The sequence below is a fragment of the Perissodus microlepis genome, chromosome 18 (genome assembly GCF_051167445.1).
Source record: "Perissodus microlepis isolate ML-2025 ecotype Zambia chromosome 18, ASM5116744v1, whole genome shotgun sequence".
Taxonomy (NCBI): Eukaryota; Metazoa; Chordata; class Actinopteri; order Cichliformes; family Cichlidae; genus Perissodus; species Perissodus microlepis.
Window position 1 is genome coordinate 18,824,206 of NC_140478.1, and position 25,766 is coordinate 18,849,971.

At 40.0% G+C, this 25,766-nt stretch overlaps 1 protein-coding gene across 2 annotated transcripts; it reads right to left on the reverse strand.

Moving 5' to 3' along the window:
- Positions 1-24,084, reverse strand: klhl14 (kelch-like family member 14). Of its 2 annotated transcripts, none has more exons than XM_084912684.1 (9): positions 23,349-24,084; positions 17,462-18,362; positions 15,409-15,530; positions 10,549-10,638; positions 9,719-9,797; positions 8,831-9,021; positions 7,842-8,000; positions 4,803-4,960; positions 1-2,060 (listed from the first exon to the last, which is right to left on the reverse strand). In XM_084912684.1, the coding sequence occupies exons 1-9, from the start codon at positions 23,494-23,496 to the stop codon at positions 1,920-1,922; spliced, it is 1,989 nt and encodes a 662-aa protein (XP_084768810.1). In that variant the 5' UTR covers positions 23,497-24,084; the 3' UTR covers positions 1-1,919. The 2 variants fall into 2 exon arrangements, with proteins under 2 accessions (XP_084768810.1, XP_084768811.1); XM_084912685.1 differs by lacking the exon at positions 23,349-24,084 and adding an exon at positions 19,243-19,979.
- Positions 24,085-25,766: the final 1,682 nt, after the last annotated feature.

Genomic DNA, 25,766 nt, shown 5'->3' on the forward strand with positions numbered 1-25,766 from the left:
CATTTTAATCATCAAGAGTCATTTTATTTTCATATTCTAAAATGCAAAGGACATAACAGGATTTGAGAATAAATCCAAGGTTGAGTGCACAAAAATGTTTCACTGCAGGCGATTATTTACAAGAATGAAATCAACGTTTCTTTTCTTTTTTCATTTTTTTTTTAAAAGAATTCAACAGGTACTGCATCAATAATTAGAGTCAGGTTTTTGAACCTCATAACGTAGACAAGACTGGACTTCATTTGTACTGAAGATACTTTTTTAAACACAGCACATTCAGTAATTTACATTTTACATTTTAGTGAACTTTGCTGAAATAAAAGTTCACTATTAGTGCATTAAAGCCCACCGTATGTTTGTTTAATTTAGTCTTTTATACATTAAAGATTAAAATCTCATCAAGGTAATGCTATGTGGCCTCACAAACAGGCCTGTTAAAATTAAGCTGTACAGGAGAACAAGCTACACAAGTGTCCTCTGCATCAGTTTAGCCCAATGTGCTACCCAGAAACACGTTGGCTAGTAGTTACAATTTGATTGTACCATCATTGTTTAATTAACATTAGTTAATTATAAGTTATTCATGTGAATATTAGGAATCAATAATGATCCTTAAATTGTCTTGCCTGCAGCATGACATTGGTTAGAGTTTTGCGTCGTTCAACAAGTTAAATCATTAAAGGGGATCTGTTATGTTCATTTCCAGCGTCAAATTTTGAGTCCTACACAGCTTTGTGTGATTTATAGTTTAAAAAAAAAATCCTTATTTAACTTATACTGGGTCTTGATGATGCCCCTCACTTAATCTTCTGCTGTTTTAACTCCAGTTCCCATGCTCTTTAAGCATACTTCCTTTTGATTGGCTGTTCCTCATAAGCAGAAGGTTTGTGGGTGGGGCTTCAGTGCTCAAATGCATGCCTGAGATGATCATATTGAAAAAATCCACTTTCTATGACATCATACAGAGCCAAAAGTAGAAAAACTGTTTGAAAGTGATTGTGGGGATTATTTGCACATACACTATTTAGACTTTGACCATGTTTAATGAAGGAAAACACCATTTTCACAGTATATACATGATAGAGGAAAAGGAAAAACATAATAGACCCCCTTTAAGATCAAAAAATAGGGCTGGGTCATGTGGACACATGCTCAAAAAGATCATTGAGTATATTTGTGTCTTTTTTTTAAGTGTCTTCCTGGTTGTTTATCTACTTTCATGTCTAATTCCATGTCTAATTGAACATTTCTGCACATACCGTGACAGTTAAATAGTGACAGCTGTTAGGGTTTTCTGAAAATGTCCCCTTTTGATTGCGCAAATATGTTCATTTTCAGAGACAGACAACAAAACTGTTGTATAATTCTCTAACCAGGTAATAAGTGAGCGTACCCAGCCATAGAACAATGAGCAATAACATAACGGATGAAGACTATTTATACATTTTGATCATCACAGGTCATGTTACTCACCCAGTCCTAGTGTAACTTCATGTCCCGATGTAATTTGAAACAACACTGCATTTAGCTGGAATTATGCCGCTACTGAATACAAGATACAATGGATTTGAAAGCTATAATTCAGCTCAACACTATGCGTGCTATAGAAGAGAAGCCAAAAACACTTACTATCCGCTTAAATAAAAAAATCGAATATGGAACCAACCATTTCTCAGAACACAGATGAGTTTAAATACATGACTCACACAATTATCTTTTTTTTTTTTCTTCGATCCTTCAGTAGAGAGAATAACGAAAGTGCTCTGGTCAAACTTGTAAAAAAATAATTTATACACACCCCCAGCGTATGACTGGAAAATCTGTCATGAAATTGTTGACAACTGTTTTGCTTAGTGATGGTCCTCCCCCCAATCACTCTGCTGCCCATCACCCTCGACACCCGTCGGCTGGATTAGTTGTCATTTGTTAAAAGGCAGGCAGGCGGGCAGTATGACGGTGGAGCAGGCTGGGCCCGCTAGAGGCTCTGCCACCTCTCCTTCCAACTCTGTCCATGTTCCTTTCTCTGGGCTGTAGCAGATGGTCGAAGACTTATACGCCCCCTGAGGGAAAAAGAAAAACAAGAAAATCAACTGATTTTCTTTAGTCCTCTTAGTGCTGTTTGGATTTCTGTGGGGAATTACTAAACTATATATGTATTAATCCAGAGTTTCTTCTTGCCTGAGCAACCCTTTCTAAAAATTAAAGTGCCCCAAAAATACTGAGCTTTATTCTAACTTGTACTGAAAACACAGTTTTATACACATATATATATATTAGGGGTGCAACGATACTCGTATCGATATTCGAACCGTTCGATACAGTGCTTTCGGTTCGGTACACATATGTATCGAACAATACAAAATTTTTAATTTATTTTATCAACTTTCCTTCTGACGATGCTGTCTGTGTTGAGCGCTCAGTGGATCTGCGCTCTACAGTGCAGCCTAGGCGGAGTAGTCGAATGCAGATTCACTGAGCGCAGGGCAAGCTAGCGAGACAGAAGTTAAGCTCTCCTTGCAACATGGCAAATTGAACCTCCCCCACCCTCATTCAGATCTGGCGTTTGGAAGTATTTTGGTTTTCATGTGACGTATGACCCTGAAGGTAAGCGCGTCATGGACCAAAGTAAAACAGTATGTCGGATGTGCCATGCAATGCTCAATTACATGGGTGGGAGCTAGTGTGTTAGCGCAGTTAGCTCGTTAACGTGTTGGCCGTCCAGCCCCATGCACGGGGCGATCCGCGGTAGCTCGTTAACGGAGATTTGCCGTGTTGTGGTGTTAACGTCATTTCAACGAGATTTACGCTGACAGCACTAGTGGGAACACAACGAATATGACTGCACATTTACGCCGACATCATCCTAGTGCAAAGACAAGTGGAAGCAGACAAAAACAACAAGCACGCATGCTACAAACTTTACCCGAGTCATTTAGACAGCCGTTAGCACATGATTCTCCTTATGGGGACCTGATATGTTTAATATGCTGCTGAGAATATAGCCCAGAAGAAGCGTATAGTATAGCTTTTATTTTGGAAAGAGCCATTTCTCTGTAATAAACTCTCTTTTCCAAAGATGAGTGATTCCTCAATCAGATACAGGGCTCGCAATCGCTAGCCCCGGGACGTCGGGCTAGCGATTTTCCCAGTCGGGCTACCAAAATCTATCTCTGCCCTGCCCGTCGGCCTATCGTAGGAAGGAAAAATATATGTCAATGCTTTTGCATTCTTTCGGAAATGTAGCTGGGTAATTATGTCATTGGCATCGGTGAGCCACTGTCAATATGTGACATATTGAAATCGCGTTTGAATTTGCGCTTGTTTTTTGCTTTCACTTTGCAATCGCGTGAATTGTGTATAGAGAGCGACAGCACTGATTGGTGAGTGACGATAATTTGCGCACCAATTCCTCTGACATCGTCTTATCAATTGTTAGCTTACTATGCAAACATGACAAGTGAAATCTCCCGCAGCAAGCTTAAACATGTGAGAGGTTGATCGTGCAGAGAATCGCTGAGCGTTATGTGAGTGCGTGTGTAAAAGCAGCAGGATATATATTTAAGTTCTGCTGAGCCAAATAAGACAGGTCAGGGTGAAGAAGTGACAGCCAAAGAAAAGCTTACCACAAAACGGAAAAGTTATGACAAATCAGACTATAAGGCAAAAAGAAAGTGCAGCTTTATGGTTTCATGGACAAAAGAATTTCTGTGGTCGCAATATGACGAGCTAAATAACCAGGGCTGCACATAAGTGGTCCACAGGTGCGCATTCGCTGTCAAAATAAAAAACGCGCACAAGATAAGAAGTTGCAACGCGTGTTTGCGTACATAAGATTTTCAGGAGGAGGACAGACATTTGTTTAGAACTCTTAAAGATGTCGAAGAAGCAAGCTCCTTTAAGCAATTACTGTGATGTTCCTCCACCTCCAAAGAAATGTCAGAAGGAGTCCGAACCACAAAAGAAGCACGTATTCTCGGAAAAGTAGTTGCAGGAGGTGAGCTAGCTTCAAACAAATGATGAACGCACAGAGATGTGGTGCGGAATGTGCCGTGAAAATTTAATAAATGACAAATTAAAAAGGCATGAACATTTTTTTTTGTATCGAAAAAATATCGAACCGTGACACCAAAGTATTGAACCGAACCGAACCGTGAATTTTGTGTATCGTTCCACCCCGCGGCAGCTCGTTAACGGAGATTTGCCGTGTTGTGGCGTTAACGTCATTTCAGATTAACGTTGACAGCACTAGTGGGAACACAACGAATATGACTGCACATTTACTCCGACATCATCCTAGTGCAAAGACAAGTGGAAGCAGACAAAAACAATAAGCACGCATGCTACAAACTTTACCCGAGTCATTTAGACAGCCGTTAGCACATGATTCTCCTTATGCAGACCTGATATGTTTAATATGCTGCTGAGAATATAGCCCAGAAGAAGCGTATAGTATAGCTTTTATTTTGGAAAGAGCCATTTCTCTGTAATAAACTCTCTTTTCCAAAGATGAGTGATTTCTCCATCAGATAGATTTATTATTTTATCCCTTTGTTTTTTCAGCAACATTAAATTTAAAAACTGTACGTTTGAGTTAAAATATATATTTATAATTTTAATAAATGACAAATTAAAAAAGCATGAACATTTTTTTGTATCGAAAAAATATCGAACCGTGACACCAAAGTATCGAACCGAACCGAACCGTGAATTTTGTGTATCGTTGCACCCCTAATATATATAGATAGATAGATAGATATGTAAAACATAGGTAGATAAAGACATATATGTACTACATTAAATACCATGCTCCAGCTGTAGCCTCCCACAAGATAAATGCTGTCATCCAAAACGGCACAGCCTGGACCGCTGCGACCCTCCAGGATGGGTGTCTGGAGGATATTCCACTGGTCAGCTTTTGGGTCGTAACACTCAACCAACATTACATCTAGATGGGAGAAACCTACATGACAGAGATAAGATAAGATAAGATACCCTGTCATCGTAGGTTAGGTTACAGTAGAGGTAGGGTGAAAAAGGTGTGCAGATGTTAGAAATAAAAGGCAAGTGTTTATTTTTCCCAAAAGTTAAACAAAATCTAAAAGGAACAGAAACCCAAAGAAAAGCACAAATCCACAGTGACACAGAGGGCAGGACATGTGGTGAACATGGGAGCATAACTTATTCCACGCCCTTAAGGACTTTCTATCTATCACACAGAATCACAATCCAATGGATTCATCAGGTGCAAGTGTCTTGCCCAAAGACACTCAGGCGCTCAGACTGCAGGAGCCGGAGATTAAACAACCAACCATTTGATTAAAAGACAACCCACTCCACCTCCTGAGCCACAATCACCCCGATCCAACTAGCAATCCAACAAAGAAAGAAAACAATATATCAAAGAAATACAGGAAATAACCCAAAAGACAAATAACTAACGCCAACACAAGAAGACTCACACTGAATGTGATAACAGAGGCAGAGGAACACAGAAGGCACTCAACACAAGACAGCAGGAAGCAAAGACAGGCAGTTACGGTGGCCGCTTTAGGACAAACATGTTTTAGACAGGAGAGATCAAAAACATTAAATTTAGACTATACCCCATAACAGCTGTGGCTGGCCACCATGTTTGTATTACCGGTTTTGCACACACTATATTTTAATATATTTTAATAATATCAATACTTACATTAAATGTTTTGGGATATTTTAGTTACCATTCACCCAGCTAGCAAAGTAATTCTTTTAGCTATCTGGGTAGGCTATCAGTCTGATATTAACCTTGGCTGTAAAGCTTTGTGAAAGGAGTCCGATACAAGCCGATGAGTCAGTGAAGCTCACTTTTGACCGAAGACAGTGATTGTGAGGTGAGCTGCTGAGGATATCCTGGACTGCTCTTGTCAGTAAGTTCTGTTTTTTGCCGCTGTTAGCTGCCGTTAGCCTCTGTTACCCACTGTTAGCAGCTGTCAAGTGAAATTGTCTTTGAAATTTGTGTAACATTGCTCTACACTTAGCGGATTCAGCTGAATTAAACTGAATTTTAAGTTTTAGGATCGCATGTCTAATCTGTAGGCAGTAAATAATTGCGACAATATCAGGAATAAATGCATTCAAGATGGCGAAGCAACATGGCGGATTCCACAAACTGGCGCTGGCTCCTGTGTACTTCTAAGAGATTATTTTCTAAGTTTCTTAAAATGCACGAGTTTGTTGTATTAATTAATTACTAATCTATCTAATTGGTGTGTAATAATAATGTTGTACTCATAATCTAATTTATGAGTACAACATTGTTTTTTTATTAAATGAACTAAAAAAAACTCAGTACCCTTAACAATAGCATAAAACCTGAACTCACCATCACATCACAAAAAGAAAACTAGACCGAAAACGCTAAAGTCAAACATTCCTGTGGACCAATCAGGTTTCAGACAGTTTTGGTTTCATGTGCTTGCGCTACAGTACCACTGTAAATGAAATCCACACAAACCACCACGTGAATGCACTGACACAAGGCTGGTTAACAACATGACGGCAGATGTGTGCCATATTGAAACTACCCCATTGCTCTTACAGGAATCACCGCTGAAAAAATATTATTTCACTAAAAAGATTTGAATTTTAAAGAAAAAAAGAGCACGCTCTATATCCTACGAAATGAGAGAAATCTTTTCTTATTTTTTCCTGCTGGGGAGATGGTCCAGTGTAACTCCTTTCCTCCTTTTTCTTGAAACTATTCATTCAGTCAATTCATTCTATCCTTCACTTAGCCTATCCCAGCTGACCCAAAATAAAAATGAATGACTCCTAAAGCCTGTCAATACAACAGTGAGCATAACTAAGGCAAACAGAACTATAATAATCTTTAAAAAAAACGTTAATATAGTTAAAGTTTTGATTTAAAGCGACGCCTTGACAAAAAGCTAATTTTATTACAGTCCCTCACTATGTGGCACTATATGGCATTACGTTCTTTCCTTTACTAAAGGATGGTTCAGTTTATCCTGTGCTAAAGGAGGTAATAAAGGAAGCTTTGAAGCATTTATATTTAGTATTTAAAGAATTTGCGCAATTTGATATTTGACCACAGCCGTTCTCTTTCTCAACATAATGTTTAGGCATTAGGCTTTATTTTGCTTCTCATGGTTTGAATCTTTATTCTGTTCTCGCCAGTGTGTCCAGTATGTTCCTTGTGTCCAGTTGATGGGTTTCCCCTTTAGTTAAACTCTTGCAGACATGTTACTTTTTTTTGTCTATTTCCTGATAGAGACAAATTTTTGTTGTTCCTCCATCTGCCGCATTCGGTTCCACCTCCCTCACAGTTTCACTACATCTCAATGTTTCTTCCTTCACCACCAACTCACAGACACAAACCAGCAAGACAGACATCGATGTGCACAGATTCGCTCCTACGGTGAGCGTGAGGAAACACGAGTTTGGATATGGACACAGTCATACTCTGAGGCACGTGCAGGTTTTTTATGAGCTGAATTTGCAGCAGTGAAGAGCCACCTGAACACATCTGTTTAACAGTGTTTTAACGAAAGAGCGTAGCTAAAGAGAGGATTCAAAGAGAGACAAGCTGAGCTTGTCATAATTCCCATGACCACATTCAGTTTTCCTGAACAAATGCAAATGAACAGCACACGTTTTTGTTCTTTTTCACATTTTGTACTATGAATACTAAAGAGTGCGAGAAATGGAGGCTACAGTGTTGCACAGGGTAATTAAGGTCACTGCCTGCTCAAAATGGCAACATGATTTTCACACGTACTTTTCAAAAAAGTATCAATCTTGACCTGCTTTCTGTTCGTTGTCTGAAAAGCTCGAGTGCTTACCTTTCAAATGATTTCCACCAATAGCATACAGGCGGTCATTCATCCCAGCCAGAGCATGAATGGCACGCTTTGTGTTCATATCTTGTTTCCTCGCCCACACATCCATTATAGGGTCGTAGCAGTAAAGCCAGGAGACATACTCGCCATTGTGCACGCCTCCTGCAACAGGTAAACACAGCAGTGTGTCATTAATACTCTGTGGAGCTACAGCACGCGGCACGTGGACATACTGGATCCAAATGTAGTACCATCCCCAGATATACAGTAAATAACTGGAAAAGAAAAAACATTTTTGCCTCTTCAAGAAAACTTTGGTTAGAGTCAGTTTGTAAAAGAGGAGGGTTTCACTTCCGGATTTTCCTGCAGGGAGGTGATGAGTGGTTCACTGACGTATCACTAAAATCTAACATATGACTTTCTGGTGTCAGCAAGTAGAAGAATTATACAAACCAAAGTTACATTGAAATATATCTAATAAAAAGCATTACAAATTTGAACTATTTCTGTGGCCATTTCTTTGAAGAAGAACTGATGTATACATTCAAGCCTCTTTACAGGGCTTCAGAAATTCTGCTACTTACATGAACATATCTCTTGAGGGAGTCTGAGGTAATATTGGATGGTAATCTGGGGCTGTGCTGTTACTAAGAAGAGGTTCTCTCTCTCTCTCTCTCTCTCTCTCTCTCTCTCTTTTTTTTAAACTCAAGTCTACTTTAGCCGCTATAAGCTCACCTCAAGCTCCAACTGAACTGCTGGCAGTTTTGACAAAGATGAACAATCAGTCCTGATGCATTGATTTTAATCATTTTTGTGGAGTGGAGTTGGTTTTTCTTTGTGGTGTAATTAAATGGATGTGTTTACCTCTCTGTGCGATAAACACAATGTGCCTTTTTGTACAGTTCCCTCTATGTAGCGCGCCTTTTTGCATAATAATAAGGCGTAATAATAATAATAATGCATGCGACTCGTGTACAGCTCCTCTAACTGACCTGATATGTAGATCTTGCCATTGTGCACCGCTCCTGCATGGGCAGCCAGAGGCTGTGGCAGAGACGACACGTAGTTCCACTCATTTGTCTCCAGATTGTAGGATTCCACGCTGGAGAGGTAGCCCGCCTCGTTCCTGCCACCAATCACGTACAGGTGCTTATCCAGGCGACAGGCAAAGAAGCTGGCTCTCCTGAGGAGGACGCATTAACCAGACAACATCATTAAACCTACGATGAGAATCACTACTGTTGTTTTTTGGTTTTTTCCAGCTTCTGTCTAAGGTGCAAATCATTCTTAAAAAAAAAAAAAAAAACATCATAAGACAAGAGATAAGTTAAGCATGTACATGCTTCTAGGCTGTGAGCATCTGTTTTCATGCCTGTGTAATGGGCTTGCTTACTTCTGCATGATGTAATATCTTGTAAAAGGATTTTGAACCAAAAAAAAACAGCACATAGGTCTGTTTACAGCCCAATGAGCATTACTTTATTCTTCTGTTGGCTGGTTTTGTACACCTAGGTAAGAGTAGTAGCATTTTTTTTTTTAATCTTATGTTGATGTTTATATTTTTAGGTTTTCTAAACACCATTTCCCAAGAGAACTACATATCTGCTATCACAGCTGAACAGAAGACTTGTGAAGTTGTTGGATCTCACAAATTACAACTAGAATCCAAGTAGCATCTTCATGAATGCCAAAACTTGTGAACTTCACTAAGGTCATAAAGGTTTCCGTTTCTTATTAGGTGATGCAATGAGTGGTGAGATTCTGAGAAATATCCAAAACACGGTAATGAGAGACGGATGAGAGAAAATGGGTTACTGAAGCTGAGTAAACAGAAGCTAGTACTGATGTCAACATTTCTGAGAGGACAAAAAAAGGCTCACCTCTCCTGCATTGGAGGCAACTGTATCCAACTGTTGAATCTGGGATCGTAGCGGCTGACAAAATTAGTGCTGTGCTTTCCTGCAAAACAGAACAGTAGAATACAAATAACTTAGCTCAAAATAAAGCTTCTTTTTGTACAGTTTAGACATGCTAATGTAATGATCAGTTCTTATTGGCCACATCTTTTCTAATGTTGTTTGTTGTGTACCAATAAAATTCACAAATGCGACTCTCCCCAGTCTTCATTAATCACCGCCCACACGTGATGATTTGCCTTTTTGCTGCTGTTTGAGCTAACAAGAGCTGACTGAAGTCATGTTTTCTAAGCACAGAGAGATCAGCTCTTGGTAATGTTGTATTCAAAAGACTGCAAATCATCTCTCATGATGTGCATTTGTAGTAAGCTGATTCCTACTCTCAAAACTGAATAAACAACTAATTTCACTAAGTGCAGTGTACATCTGCCTGGCTGTTGTATTACTGTGATAGCTGGTGAAAGAACAAAAAGGCAGAGTAAGAATCTTTGATCGTTTACAGTCTTTGTTTCTTACTATGGCACTGTGTTGCCACCTTTTTGCAAAAAGCCCTCTTAACACTTCTACATCGCAAATATTTCATCATAAACAACAGTAATTTTTCTGTGCCAATTATTGACAAGTGTTGATTGGAGTGTTGTTTGTCCACTCAGAGCTGATCTGGCTGCAGGATGAGTGTTTCAAACCATCTGAAAGTGTTACATTAACTTGATGGGCTTGAACTTACATAAACTCCAGATTAAGTGAACATGAAAAATTTGCTGTGTGAAATCAGTGGAAAGCAGCGACTGTACCATTGGGGTTCCACTGGTCCTCTCCGCCTAGCAGCAGCAGGAAGTTCTCCACCTCCACCACGCAGTGATGTGCGCTGTTATAAGGCATTACTAGGTGACAGACAAAAAGCCAAAAAGTCAGTTTTAAAAACATGTGGAGAGAAATTTGTATATAAACAGTACCCTGTGAGTGTGCCCTGGCTGTTATAGGTGTACTGTGCTGGTGGTTTCAAAAATCCACTGTGGTTAGCAATTACTTTGTATCATTAAATATGAGAATTAAAAACAGGCCAGTAGTTTTCTGTTCAGGACACATTGCAGTCTAGAAAGCACTAACCATAAGTCTCACATTTAATAAAACTGTCAGATCATTTAAAATAAGAACCATGTAACAGTAAAAGTTATGCCATTGAACCACGAACAAAAAAAGCCACTCTTTGTAGCATCTGGATAACTTTTTAACCTCTTTTGTCTCAAAATCATATAGAAAATAGATTCACGTGCAACTTTTGTTTTTTAATCAGAATCAACACAGCCATCAATTGACTGGCGACCTGTTCAAGCTGTACACCGCTTCTTGACCAGTAACAGCTGAGATAGGCTCCAGCCCAACCACAACCCTCAATTTGATAAGCATAAGAAAATGGATGGATGGATGGATGGATGGATGGAGCATCAACACATCTGGTGTAACTCTGTTTGCGCTCTTATACTCAAAGGGGTATAAGAGCCTGGTCAGTGTCTCTGTCCGAGACACTGACCAAAGAGGTTTATTGAACATCTAAGAAGTATTATGTTAACTTTTGAATAGGAAATAATGAAAGTGCTAAATGTTCTGTAATTTGACGGGAGTGGTCAGATCAAATTTCACACAGACTGTTTGTCATTCTTTGTTTGGAGCAAGATACAAAAAACACAAACAGAAGTTTTAAAAAAGTCTGGATGGAGAGCTGGTGAGCAAAGAAAGTTGCACTGGATTACTTTCTATAAACTTGCGATTACAGACAGACTAATATATGATTTTATGATTGATACCAATACCGATATTTAGTGATTTTAAAAATCCAATATACTGATATATTGACCGGCATTTTTTTTTTTCAGACATATGAAACCTAAACAGATTTCCCTAACATATTTTTTAGTGTGGGTCTTTATTTACTCTATCATGCTTTGCCCAGCTGTCCTCAGATCAGCTAGTTGTTGTGTTTCTCACTTTCCAAACAGGTGTTGCCCACAGGATGTTTCTCCCTTCTCTTCTTTACTTTTTTCTATAATTTCCATTTATTGGCCAACTATTAGGAGAACTGCCAATAGTTAATACTGGCGGATAATACTGACCTGCTGATAAATCAGTCAGGCTTCAGTTGCAGTATAATGCACTGGTTGTGGCGGAGAATGTGCTCTTGCTATTTTCTCTTCACATGAGGCAAAATGTTAAATTATATCATAAAACTCAATATATATATATATATATATACACACATACATATATGTATATATATACACACATACATATATGTATATATATACACATATATATACACACATACATATACATATATACACATACATATACATATATACACATACATATACATATACATATATATATATAATCTGAGGTTTTTCTGCTCTTTTTGTTTTGTATTCTCTGGACCATCCATCCACAGGAATGTGACTTCAGCTATTTCGAATAACGATGCCATAAAAACCTCCAGCACTTTAAAGGACAGGAAAAAAAAGTATTTAGTGGTAGTAAACTGAATATCATTGGTTTTGAAATGTGATGGACATTTTTTAACATTCTGTAGATAAAATAATTATTTAGTTGATTGAGAAAGAAATTGACAGATTGCTTAATAATCAGATAATTATTACTTGTAACCTTGCATTTATTTAACTGGATAGGTCACCAATTTCCATTTTGGGAATTCGACTCTTAGAAACTAGCTTAGCAACACTGTCCGATAAGTAAAATGTTGGGTGGATGATACCCCTTGTCGTGTGTTAGCGCAGTATAGCATAAACAGCCCAGAGCTGAAGCAGGACCCCTCATGGAGGATTTTCCTTTGTGTATGTTTTCGTGCTCCCCTTCTCTCCTTCATCTTCTTTTGCTAAAGTGACCCCATTGAGATGTAGAGAAATGGTCTTAGGTGACAGTCATAATGAACATGATCATGTTCACTCAATAAATCTCAGGCCCGGTGCTTTTTGAGCACAAATCAGTGAAATGTTAAAGCCCACCTGTCTGTCTCCATCAGTCATTTCCACTGTCACCTCCCCACTGTCTGATGGATCACAGTTGCTGCAAAATTAGACAGCCTTGAATCTCATTTCTTTCCAATTGGCCTCTCTCTGCAATCTCACTCTAGCTGGCTGACATGTGCCGGTCCTCTATGGGAGGGAAGTCTCAGATAGGAACTAATACTACATACACTAAACACAGCTTTATCTCAAACGAGGGGATTAGGTTGCCTGCCTCCAGTGCACCTCAAAGACGAGTGCCATACGACTGCCAAATTCCCTTACATGCTATTTACATTATCATTCAGTCAGCAGTATATAGGACATGGATGGGCGGCTTTTTATTTGATGTCTAGTGACTTGTACTCATACTAAAAATCATCTCGTACCCATGTGAGAAGAAGATTATTGCTTTACAATATGTCACAGACCACAGTATCTAGAGTACTGCGGTGGGTTTTGGAACATTTGGGATATACTGTAGGTGAACGGCGAGATAATTACAGTAGCAGGGTATAATAACTGGAATTACTATGCTAATCTTGTGCACTGCAAAATAAATGCATTAATTATTTTTCCTTCTACATTATTTATACCTGAGAAAGTGAATCCGATTAGCCTATTTGTGCCCTTTTAACCCAAATTGTCCACTAACCCAAGAGTGTGAAAAGCCATAGGAGGGCAGGATGAGCACGTCCTCTATGAGATGGACGCCATCACTCCGGTCTACAGTGAGCTCTAGGGCTCACTAGAGGGAGTCAGAAACCTCTGCATAGAGGCACAGTCAGGGTTGGTTGAATGACTCCACAGCTAATGCACCACTGCTGCTCCATCTCTGATGTGCCTTTAACACCGCTACAATTGCATCCCACTGAGCTGAATTCCTTTGTTCTAGGCCATGCTGCATGGACACCATACATGCAGCATGGAGATCCAGATTTTAATATTAGGTTGGTTTAAAGAAGAAGAAAAGAACAACCTAGCATTGTGGCTGAATCTGTGCCTGCCTTTGTCTTGCATTGGTCCACGCTGCTGTGGGTACACTAGATGGCAAACTTTACACTGGAATCACCGAGCAGTGTGTACATCAGATACACTGAAAGGGATCAGATTCTTCCCAAATTGTGTTGATGAATGTCTTAATCAAAGGCTGTCCCTCTCAGGTTTCGGCTCATTGAAAAGTTATGATTGAATGTTAATAATCTTCTATTCCACATCCATTGTGAGGAGGCTACATCAGGTGGTCACTGATGTGTTAAGGGGATGATTTTGCAGTTTTGTCCTTCCACTTGGCCACGGACCATTTGAGTGTTAACTTTTTTAGTTCTGAGTGATGGAAATCCCTATTGACCTTTTGCCTGGTGCAGTTTGTACCAGTGAGTGAGAGTTTAATGACAAAAACAACAACAACAACATAAACAGCGAGCTTCAGGCTGTTGTGTATGCAAGGCTCCTTCAGTTAAAAAAAAAAAAAAAAAAGCTCTAATAGGTTTGGACAAACATGAGCTAAAACATCAGACTGCTGCCAGGAAATGTTATGATTTGAGCAGAGGAAGAAACCATGTCGGAGACTGCTGGTGATTTTAAGACCCGACAGCAAAAGCATAAAACCAGATTTATTCAAATTTGAACCATAAAGGGAGAACATAAACCGCACAGGGCCGAGCTGACAGAAAGCAGACCTATAGCTAATATATATGAATGGATAGGTGATCCTGAGATATGGCTGCAACCAAAACACAGGACAAAAACTCAATATGTCCAGCAATGATGGGGCAAAGGAGAAACGCGGTCTCTCATTAGCTCTTTTTTTGACCTTTGCAATATGGCAACAATATAGTAGTGAGCCTTAAAAAGGTCAGGGAAGACAGAGAGAGAGAGAGAAGAGCATAGTGCACTCTACAGAGGAGAGTGCAGCAGGGATGTGTTTGAAATCTCACAAAGGTTTTCTAGGAAATTATCACAATTTGCCTTCATTATAATATTAAAAAATAAGATAAAATGAGATAAAATCTATTTTTGCTTTTGTTTCCATTGTTGTCCCTGTTACCTAAGAATGGTCGACATCAACATTTAAGCTGCAGTGTTCCACTAACCCCTCTGTGCTATTTATTCACCTTAAGTAAACCCAATATCAACAGCGACACCAGGTCAACAGGCTAAATTGCCACGCCGTGTATTACCATGTGTGGGTTAATTCAGTGTTATGAGTTGATCAATATGAACGAGTAATCACGCTGCATTTAAAAGTAATTGGGAAAAGATGTCACTCCTTAACGTTCTGTCTCAGCCACAATAGATCATTAGATTCAAGTAAATCTCATCGTGCATCCTGCCAGCACATATCAGCAAAAAAACAAGGGAAAGCATGCATGACGCTCCACAGTGCTGTGAAGTCACGCTCTGATTAAAAACTTATATTAAAAGTGATAGTGACACATTATTACCTGAAGGATTTAAGGAACTCTTGTCCCTCGTTTTTGGTGAAAATTAACCAGTGTTAAAGTCATCCAAAGGAACAACTATTTCTCATCATAAAAGCCAGTAACACGGGATGCCTCAGGTAATGAATAAATAAATAAATAAATGTAAAAAAATATATATATTTTTTTAAATCACAGCCTTTCTACTCACTTGTGAGGATCTTCCATGTCTTTTTCTCATCGTCATAGTACTGGACCAAATTACTGGGGAGACGATCAGGTCCAGGAGGCAAACCACCCACCAGTAACAGCATCCTCTTATTGGAACGGATTCTGCAATGTCAAAAGTGTGGGTGTGCGGACAAGTGTTCAATAACATGCAATAAAAGACATATTAAGGCCTGGAATAAAACATGCAAACACAAAAACACAAGCACAGCTTCAACCTGACACCTTTAATTCCTTGATTTACTACGACGATATTAACAGAGCTTCCCTGGAGTATTTTTATTTTTCACTTTGCTGATGCTGATTGTATGAATGAATTAATCTGTGAATAAAATAAAGAATAAATGCACAGCTAGATGAATAACTGCTTCTTATCCAAGTACTTCTACTAAACTCAAGATTGCTAATCAGGAAATATGCGACCACATTTATTGTGATTAATAAAAATTGCTCAATCGTTTTGATGTGTTATTGGATCGTTATTGCACTCTAAAGATATCTTTTCAATTAGCTGTGAAGCGAGGACAGTCCTGTAGGGTGCCATGCTGGAGGCTAAAAGCACAATTGAGAACATAAACCTGCCTATACAATGTCTCCATTTCATTGGCTACAGTGATTCATGTGACATGCCTTAGCCAATTGTTGGAAATTTCCTGCTGTTTGTATATGATATATAACCTCAAAGCCGTGCACTTTACTGCACATCAATGACCATTATCTGGCTCCTAATGGATTTCAACACAAATCTACCAATTTATCACAATATGCACTAAAACATTAAGAGTAGCTGGCCTTTAGATTCAGACACATTCACCTTTTTCCCTTTTCCATATTTTACTTTTTTATGCTTGGGTAAGTCACCGTCGCCTCGGTGTATTCTCCCTCATGCTGGCCCAATCGGAAGTGTTTTAGGGTTATTCATATGCAAATGAGCCCCTGGACATAGATAATGGTGATTAATTGAGGGGAGAGAAACAGTGGCATGTGAAACTAATTATGAGGATTCCTGAATCTTTGCTCGTTTAGGTCCATATGTGGGATCAGATATATTATTGGGATAATGTACAAGTAGGTACTTGTAGAATGGTTTTATGTCCTGATTATTTCAGTAATTTCCAAATGTTTTCATAAAGTTTAGATTCTCTCATGCCACAATTTTGTTTAGTTGTTTTTCCCCAAGGCTCACAAGTGTAGTGATAAAAAAACAACAACAACTGAATATTGATACTATCGATTAAAAAAAAAAGTCTCAGCTGTCTGACTGTGATCAGTTGTCACCATAAGAGACAATAGCCATGTACTAACCAGCCCTAAAAGTGCAGATCAGGACAAACATGAAAGTAAGCCATGTTTTTGTGTGAGTGCGACACGTGCATGCAACACGAATGTAAGCAGCATTGTCCAATTCATGAAAAGGAATTCTAAACATCAAATCAAATTTTAAAAAAAACCCATTTTGAATGTATTATATTTGTCTTCATTGTAATATCAGTAACAGGGCATCTCTGTACTTGGATCATAAGCATCTTGCAATTACCATTTAATTCTGGTCACAATTCAATTACAGCATTTCAAATTGTATTCGTGAGAGTTGCTACAAATCAAATGCATAACCTTTATCTAGATTGTAGCAATCTTGTCTACACTGATTAGAGAGTAATTGCACAGATGTGTGAGGAAATAAAGACATGTTTTCTTTTGTAAAACAGGAGGGAACATTGTAATGATGGATACAGTGGAGCACAGAGTGCATCACGACCTCTGGCAGCAGGTATTATGTTACAGGAGCACCAAAATCCTCATGAACTAGTCCTGAAATGCCACACCGTCTACATGGTCTACACCGACCACCTACATGCTCTACATTAAACAGGCGGTGGGATCAATACATGAGCAAGTGCATAATGCTTGTGTCTGTAATTTGTTCAAATTTAACAAGTGGGAGGCATTTAATCACCCACTGCCCAGTCTCAAACAGCTCACTGTGGTGTGATTGTGTGAATTTATGTCTGAGTGTTTATCTGCCTCGTTCTCACCTGCTGGCCATGGTCTGCCTGCAGTGCTGCCTGAAGGGCATCAGGTGGTAGTTCATGGCATCCAGGAGTAGTTTCTGGCACACAGGGTCACTCCTCATGAAGTCAACAGACTGAACTCTCTCCACCAACTCTGGGGCAGGTATAAGGGCAAAGCGTAGCCTCTTCATAAGGTCCGGTGCATAGTGCATGCGAGTCTCCCGGTCATGCTCCAGCCAGAGGACTGACATCTGGAAGAGAGCCAGCTCTGACTCCACTGGGGGTGGCAGAGCATCTAGCATGGCACACATCTCCTCAAAGTTCAACAGCAGCACATCCTCCACCAGGTACTTGTTGGCCAGCTTCTTGGTCTCATCCAGTCCATGGAGTGCAGCAATCTTGCAGATCTGCTTGTAGTTCTGCACAGAGATCTGGTCATTAAGGAACTGCACGCTAAGCTTGGTAATCTGGGGGATATTGAGGATCTTGCTGACTGACAGCACCTCTTCCACTGTGTCCAGGGAAAGAGTAACATTGGCAGTATACAGGTACTCCAGCACTAATCGTAGTCCAATGGAGGAGCAGCCCTGGAGCACTAGGTTATTTATGGGCCTGGCGCTGGTGGTCACCAGCTTGTCATCAGGAGAGGATGAAGGGGTCCCACTGCTGCCCTGGTCCCCTTTGCTTCCTTCATTGTTGATTACATTATGGGAGGAAAAGAGGGATCTGAAATACTGGGAGCAAGATGCCAACACAGCTTTGTGGCAGTGGAACTGCTGTCCCTGGGCAGTCAGAGTCACATCACAGAAAAGCTGCTTTCGCCACAAGAGATTGAGCCCATGCAGCAGGGTGTCACTGTGTGTTGGGTCAAAGGTGGATGTTCTATCACCCGATCTGGACATGACTTCCTGAATGTGAACGCCACCTAGGCAACAAATAAACCATGCAAGCCATTTACCTCAGGTCATTTATTTCCACAACACACGTTGCCTATACATCGCTATCAGTCAACTATTACAGCAGAAAACGATTTCTCGAATAAGTTATTGAACAGATCGCCCGTCCATCCAGCGGGGAAGAGCCGTCATGCCACGCCAGCCGGCGACAATCTACATCCAGCACGGCTTCATTCGCCTTCAACTTTGAGCTCTGGTCGTAAAGCAACAAACAAAAACGCAGCAGTTCCCACAGCGTGCCACTCTTATTCATTCTTAACTCAAGAAGCGGATGGTTTTAAATGGAGGCTGATGTTTGAAGGGCGCTGTCAAAACAAAAAAAAAAAAGAAAGAAAAGAAAGAAAAAAATCGGAGGATACGGAGATGCTGCGGCGCTTTCCCCCCCCCTCGGTAACGCGGCTGAAGTTGTCGGATAAGGAAAAAAGAGACAGCCGCTACGGTGGACGGATAACATGCAGCATTCAGCCAACACTTATCCCTTCTCCTGCCTTGCTGCACACCCCCACAATGAGGACATTACACATCGCACAGATTTACGGAGTCATACAAAAGCAATTAGTTTGTCTCCGAGCCGTCAGCAGCGGTACGGGTGCGTTTTGCTTTTTTAGCCTACCTGAGTTAAGCGGACGTGAGTATCGACAAAATATTCACTGAAATGCAGCTTTCGCTAAAGTTAAATGGGATGTGCATATCTTTTTCATACTTAGACTGTTACAAAAGCTATTTCCATGTGCGTAATGTGTGTAAACTTGACACAAGCGTGCCGTAACCGTTGTCGCCAGATTCTCTAAAAGCGCCTGTCACAACTAAATGATGTGAGCAGCTTGCCTGAGAAGGAGCCAAACTTACCTGACTTCAGCTCTTGACCAAAAAAAAGGAAAGTAAGCTTCGGGTTCCCAATAATCTCACTTGAATTTTCCTTTGTTCTCCTTTTAAGAAATGTCCTTTTTCCTTTAAAGTCTATGGCGTCTCAAAATAACCATTGATTCCAACTCATAAAGTCACTATTTCGGGTTATTTGTTGACGTTGATCATTTGTTCTTCTGAATTAACAAGAAGTGTGTGAGTGTGTGAGAGGGAGCTGTGCTTTCTGCAAGAGAAGAAGAAGAAGAAATATACGTGTGACAAATTATGCTACCAAGAAACAACACATCATTATCCTTGGGCCTGGGGCTCAGTGAGTCGTAACGAGAGTAATAGGAAATCCACGGTTGGGGAGAGAAACGGTCGTGCATGGCCGGTGGAGAGAGACCATGCAGGGGTATGGATGCTGGAGAGACTCGCAAAATTATGGCTCAAGGCTATTGTAAAAACTGTCGAGCGTAAATGACTGCGATTTCAAACATCTATGGAAGAAAGAAAAGAGAAAGGGGGAGAAAAACCGAGTCTTTCCCTCGCTGTTATAGAGAGAACCGTCAAGTTTTAGTGCGCATTGCTAATTAGTCAATTTCTCTCTGCCTTCACAGCCCGACGACTTTGCTGCTGAGCTGAAACTGCTAATTTCTGGGACCAGCCTTTTTTTGGCTGTGAACTGGATGGATGAATGGCTTGTCTCGCACAAATGACAAAAAGCCCCTGCCTTAATCTCCATCGCCAAAATAACCCCTCATCTCATTCTGCTCCTACTAGTCCTTCAAAAGAAGGTGCTCTACACAAACTGAAGTTATACATCTGTATAATAAACAGCACCCACCTCAATGTACAGACAAGTGTGCAGACTTTTATCATGTTTAATTAAAAGCAGATAATACCCTCCTTTTTTCTACATTTTAGTGTGACACTGAAGCAGCACTATGAAATGCCACACATGTACAGAAGGGACATAAAGTTAAAAAAAAACAACAAGCACAAATAAAGAACATATATATTGTTTTCATTAATTATTACCATGTCTGATCAGTTCATTGTTAAACACATAAGGCTTGAAAACACAAAGGGCTGTAACCTAATACAGTGTCCATTAGTGCACAGTAGTCCTGCTGGAGTATTTATATCCATACACCTGCATTTTTGCCCCCAGAGATCCTCCAAGTCTATAAGATCAAAGTGAATCCACTAAAGGAAGTGGCTTGATGAATCACATAGTAAAACTCCTGGTTGGGAATGCTCATATGAACTTATGGATTGCACCAAACACTCTGTCACCACCACAACAAACTAACAGCTGTGAGGCACTAAGTAGTTCCATTGCTAAATTATTAATCTGTCAAATCACTTTGGTATAGCTGCATACAGTTCAACAACAACGAGAGCTTTCAAAAACTCAGAAACATCTCATCTCAAAATTAGGATTCTTTCATTTACCCCCATCACATGAATATAAGGTGATATAATCACCTCAAAAAGCAAACAAAATGCTCACACAGCTAATCAGAAACCATTAGAAAGGATTTATTAGGCCAGAATAAACTGTCAATTACATAAAGAGCTCAATTAGAGTAAATACACTTACATGTAGGACTCCCATGGGACCAGAAGTGACAGGTACTTCACAACTTAAGAAATGACAGATAGGGATAAATGGCTTTGTTCATATACTATGAAAGAGAGCACCGCCATGCTACCGTCAAGCAATAGCGGACCATACATTGGTAGCATTTATAATAAGAAGGCACCACAATGCTGTTTTGATGTTCAAGTGTTTGACAAGCACACAGCCTGCTAATCCCCAACTTGTAGTTATGCCGAGGAAATTCATTCTACATGAACTCTGCGGTGATGACTGATTAGATTGTGCGCTGCATCTCAAATAATCATCGTCACCGAAGGAAAACTATACTACTCTAATATTAATTAGCGGTTTGAAACCACTATGAAAGCACTTTGTTTTACTGTTTACCACGATTATTGCGTTACCTCATTTCCAGAGGTCTTGACACTGCACAGCACTACAGTAATTCACTGTATTTCACTTTGGAGTCACATATTGTTATCTTTACCAGCACACAGTTAGCACTACATTACCCAAGTCTCGAGCGAGCTATTCTAACGCAATAAAATGACCATTTCCAACTCTTTCAGCTCTTTGTAGCAACTCAGTCTCCTGAGGCCACTGGTCTTCAGATTGCAGGGCGTTTATGGTTGTAAGTTGTTGCAGTGTGCAGAGGGAGGGGGGGGGGGTCATCAGATAAGAGAAGAATTTCTAGACTAATTAAACCCTTTGAGACAAAGAATCACACTACAGTGATTTACAACTCTCTGTACCAGTTAACCCGACTCATTTCTTTCTGTCATATTACTCAGATAGCATATCTACCTCTATGGGTAAAAAGTCTTTCTTTTTTTTTTGTCTTCAACATTATGAAAAAAGGAGGGGTGTTAGTGTAAATAACCGCAGTTAGATCAGATTTAAATACTGCAGTATACTCATAATATAAGCTTTTAAGAACAGACAAAGCTCCCAGCCACTGACCATCTACTCTGTTCGGTGAATAAGCCTCTGATTTTACCCCCAGATACTACGCATCTTCATATGTAATGCTTTCATTATATCATGCTTCCTTATTGTTTCCTTCAGCATAATTTTGTGCCCATTACAACACATAAAAATGAAGCAAAACACAAACTGTCAGCATTATCGTGGCCTTGGGTAACTGATTAAAGAGCGAACATTTAATCTAATCAGTGCAATGAAACAAAACAACAGGAGAAGCTCCAAAGTTGTGAATAGCAAAGTCTACCAGGCATAATTCCTTTTGCTGGCTGTTGCAGAGGGGTATGCTAAGATAGAAAGTATTATTTTCCTAAATGGAAGGTGTCAGATGGTCACGGAAATGTGATCGGCTGTTCAAGATCACTGCTTCCCATCTGCAATTTGTGACGTGTGAAAGATTCAGCCCAAATGTGCTCACCAAGCGTAAATCCTCAGCACTTTCTCTTATCGTGGAAAAGCAAGATAACCAGCTGTTTACAGATCAGAGAACATATCATATTAATATCATGGAGAGGGTGATATCATCTTGTTTGTAAAATATTTTGTTAACTAAGTGTGGTGTGGTATGGCAACCTATAAAGTGAAAGTTGTAATTTGTGTTTTAGCAAAAATGCTGCAGTTTAAAGCCCCTTTTTAATGATAAAAAATATATTAAAAGGAGGAAAGCTGAAAATGCTGCAGGGAGCCTCTTCAGAAACACTTTGGTGAGACAAAATTAATGCAAACTGCATGTTACAGTAAATACTCATTACAAGGCTCTTAGAAGTTACATTTAAAGATCCCCCCTTAGTTCCAGTTAACTGTATGTATGAACACAAGCAGGGCTCTCTTTATGACTCCCTCTGTAATCTTGGAAGAGTTTACAGTTGTGTGGAATTATTTTGCACCATTTTTGGATTTGGAAACCAAACCGTATACTATACTATAGAGAGATTAGTTCTAAAAAAAATGTAGCATTGGCATTAAAGGAACAGGCTGCTTAATCAGAGGTAGTTGTTATAATTGTGAAAAATGGAAGAAAGGGTCATCAAAAGTGCAATATTTGTACTAGCAGGTTCAGTTTATTTCGATTAATTGTAAAATCTCAACTCATCCAGTTTTCTGTTTCCTGTTTTTTAGCACTTTTTTTGGATATCGGGACTGATTAGCACATGCTTGTCATTTCAGATCAAAGTTAGTCAGAGATGATTCATAAAACGTCCACTGTGTAATAAATTGGAAGCACTTATATTTGCCATTCAGGGAGTATTGGGAGGCCTGCTGTTTTAAACCCCTAGATCCCCACACATGGCGTAGCCACCACAGACACGGCTCAGAGAGTCAGTCGGCAGCCGGGAGGTGAGCAGAAAGGAACAGGCGGTGTCCCCTCCAGAGTGAGCACAGGAGAGAGTGTGTGTGTGTGTGTGTGTGTATGTGTGCGTGTGCACAATATGTGTGTGTGTTGTGGCATTCTCAAATGACAAAAGGATACCAGTTGTGCAGTTCAGGTGGGACAACACACGGAGGTGGTATGGAGACTCACCTGAGGGAGTCTGGGCTGCTGGGACCGGGGCTGTAATGGAGACCCAAAGTTGTGTATAGGGGCCGCAGGAGGCCACTGTGCCGTGGAGAAGGTTTGGGGGCTGGAGGAGAGGGGGCTGCTGTTGTGCAGTCTCCCCAGCGTGATGCATCTACCTTCAGGGTGGCAGCAGGCGTGGAGTGGGGTGCGATGGAGCGAACACGGGCTCAGTGGCGCGGTCACCTAGGGACGCTGAAGCTGCTGTAGCAGGACTGATAGTTATTCCTTGGGAGAATTGCAAGATGAGCCCCATTGTATTAGCAACCCCTCTTCTACTAGAATTGTATCAATGTTCTCAAACCTTTGAAGAATGAAGTCAGGGTGCAAAATATCTGACACTTAACGTTGTTTGCCATTCACCAAAAGAAACTTAATTCTTGGACAAACAAAACAAAAAAAAAGTAGGACGCAGTAAACAGTTTCCCTGACAATCGGAGCCGTTTCATTGTGTATCAGAATGACTGCTGTCAGAGTTAAACTTCAGTAAATTCCTTTGGCAATGAGAAGCTGGTAAATTATTCCATACTGATTTGAAATTCTCACACATTAAGCTTTTTAATTTCCAAGCAGTACTTTTGTGTTGCAACAGTTTGAGTCGTATCTTTTAGAAATTCTCTGTGTCTAATATGGTCAGCACTCCCAATTATTCACTCCACTGACAAGTGAAACAAATGGGACCAACCAGTGCATTCTGTATTATCTACACCCCTTGGATTCCCTGACAATAATTAATACAATGGCAAGCTGCTGTTACCAGCCTTGACGACATGAGCTCAACAACATAAGCTCTCCCTTTCCAAGAGCTCTTGAAAAGAAATTACATCCAGCGGTGAGGTCATATATATATATCGTGGACACAAGCAGCCGAGAGGTTATGTCATGTTACTGTCTGGGACCCTAGATCAGATGGTACTGTTAACATCAGCAGGTCATTATTCACATCATTACACCATGAATGTAAGGTGCGTGGAATATGTCAGGAATATATGAATGTAGCCCTGAACATAGAGATATACACAGCCTTTAATAGCAAAGACTGTCCCATATGTCAGCAAAGTTCATTAACATGCCACATGATCTTACTGAGGCAGCAGTGCTGACCATCTCACTGGTATGGTCACACACCATTATGTAGGGTTACTTCATTTGCTCATAATGCGGATAAACATGGGGGGAAAAAGCACCTTAATATATACACAGCATACAGTGAATTTAAGTAGTGTTAGGCAAACTGGTTCCATGATTTAAATAAAACTAAATAAAAGCAGACACAGTTTTGTTTTGTGTAATAGCCAACTGACCAATGTGTCCTTTTAAAGAGGTGTCACGCAATCATACTAACCCCTCTTATTTTAGCCTACGAGGATATTAACAGGTTTTTTAATTATAGAGGAGCACTTTGCCTCAACATCCATTAAAGGAATGCCGTGCTAATTTTAAATCCTCGCAGCAGGCATTTGCATCAACAGAAGAAAAGTGGATGAGTTTCTCTTTAACAGCTGTAATTTGTGTTTTCCAATCACCATGCTGATTTCTGCTCATTATACTCCGGTTTCACACCGGTAAGTGAGCAAAGTTTGGATTGATTGACTCTAATTAACTAAAAAATGTTCCAAGCCATGGATTTATTATCATGCTAGCTAGCCACAAATGTCAGAGACTTTCACAAATTATTATCCTCTTAAGATAAATATCTTTGAAATCAAATGAGTGTGGAAACGCGAGGAACATGTATTGTTATACTGATGAATTTGTTTGTCATGTTTTTCTGCTGAGCTCCACATTAAAGACTCACCTGGGCAATCACACTGTTCCAGTGTATTGTTAAGCGGTACTGTATGACTGAATGACAGATGCTGTAGTTACCTAAACTTTAAAGGAACACACACTCAAGTCAGATGAATAAAAATCAGACGATTATATAGTAATATAAAAGAAAATCTTCCCAGATTACAGTGTTATCAGCACTGACCACATAGGGTGTGCCAGGGTGCACTTTGATGTTATACTACCGAAAACCTATTTCCTCTCGTGTGCTCCAAAACTTGGCAGCATCTCCCTCATTGATATTTTAGACACAGTAGCACCTTTCTCAACTCACATTCTTTCCTCGACTCCATCGGCTCCATGGCTCAACTCTCCACTTTCTCATGAACAAAGAGAGGACGGTTTGAGAGGACGCCTCAGTTTTCCTGGTTTTAAAAAGATCTCAGAGCAGAATTTTGGTTAGCTTAAGAAGACAGAACGTTGCTCTGATTCACTCGGCTTCACTCCAGTGATCAGAAGTGATTACTGAAGTGAATCCAAATGAAACAGGCCCATCGTCTGCACGGTGGCGCCAGGCAGAAATTGAGAATCATGCTGCCTGTAAATCAGATTTTC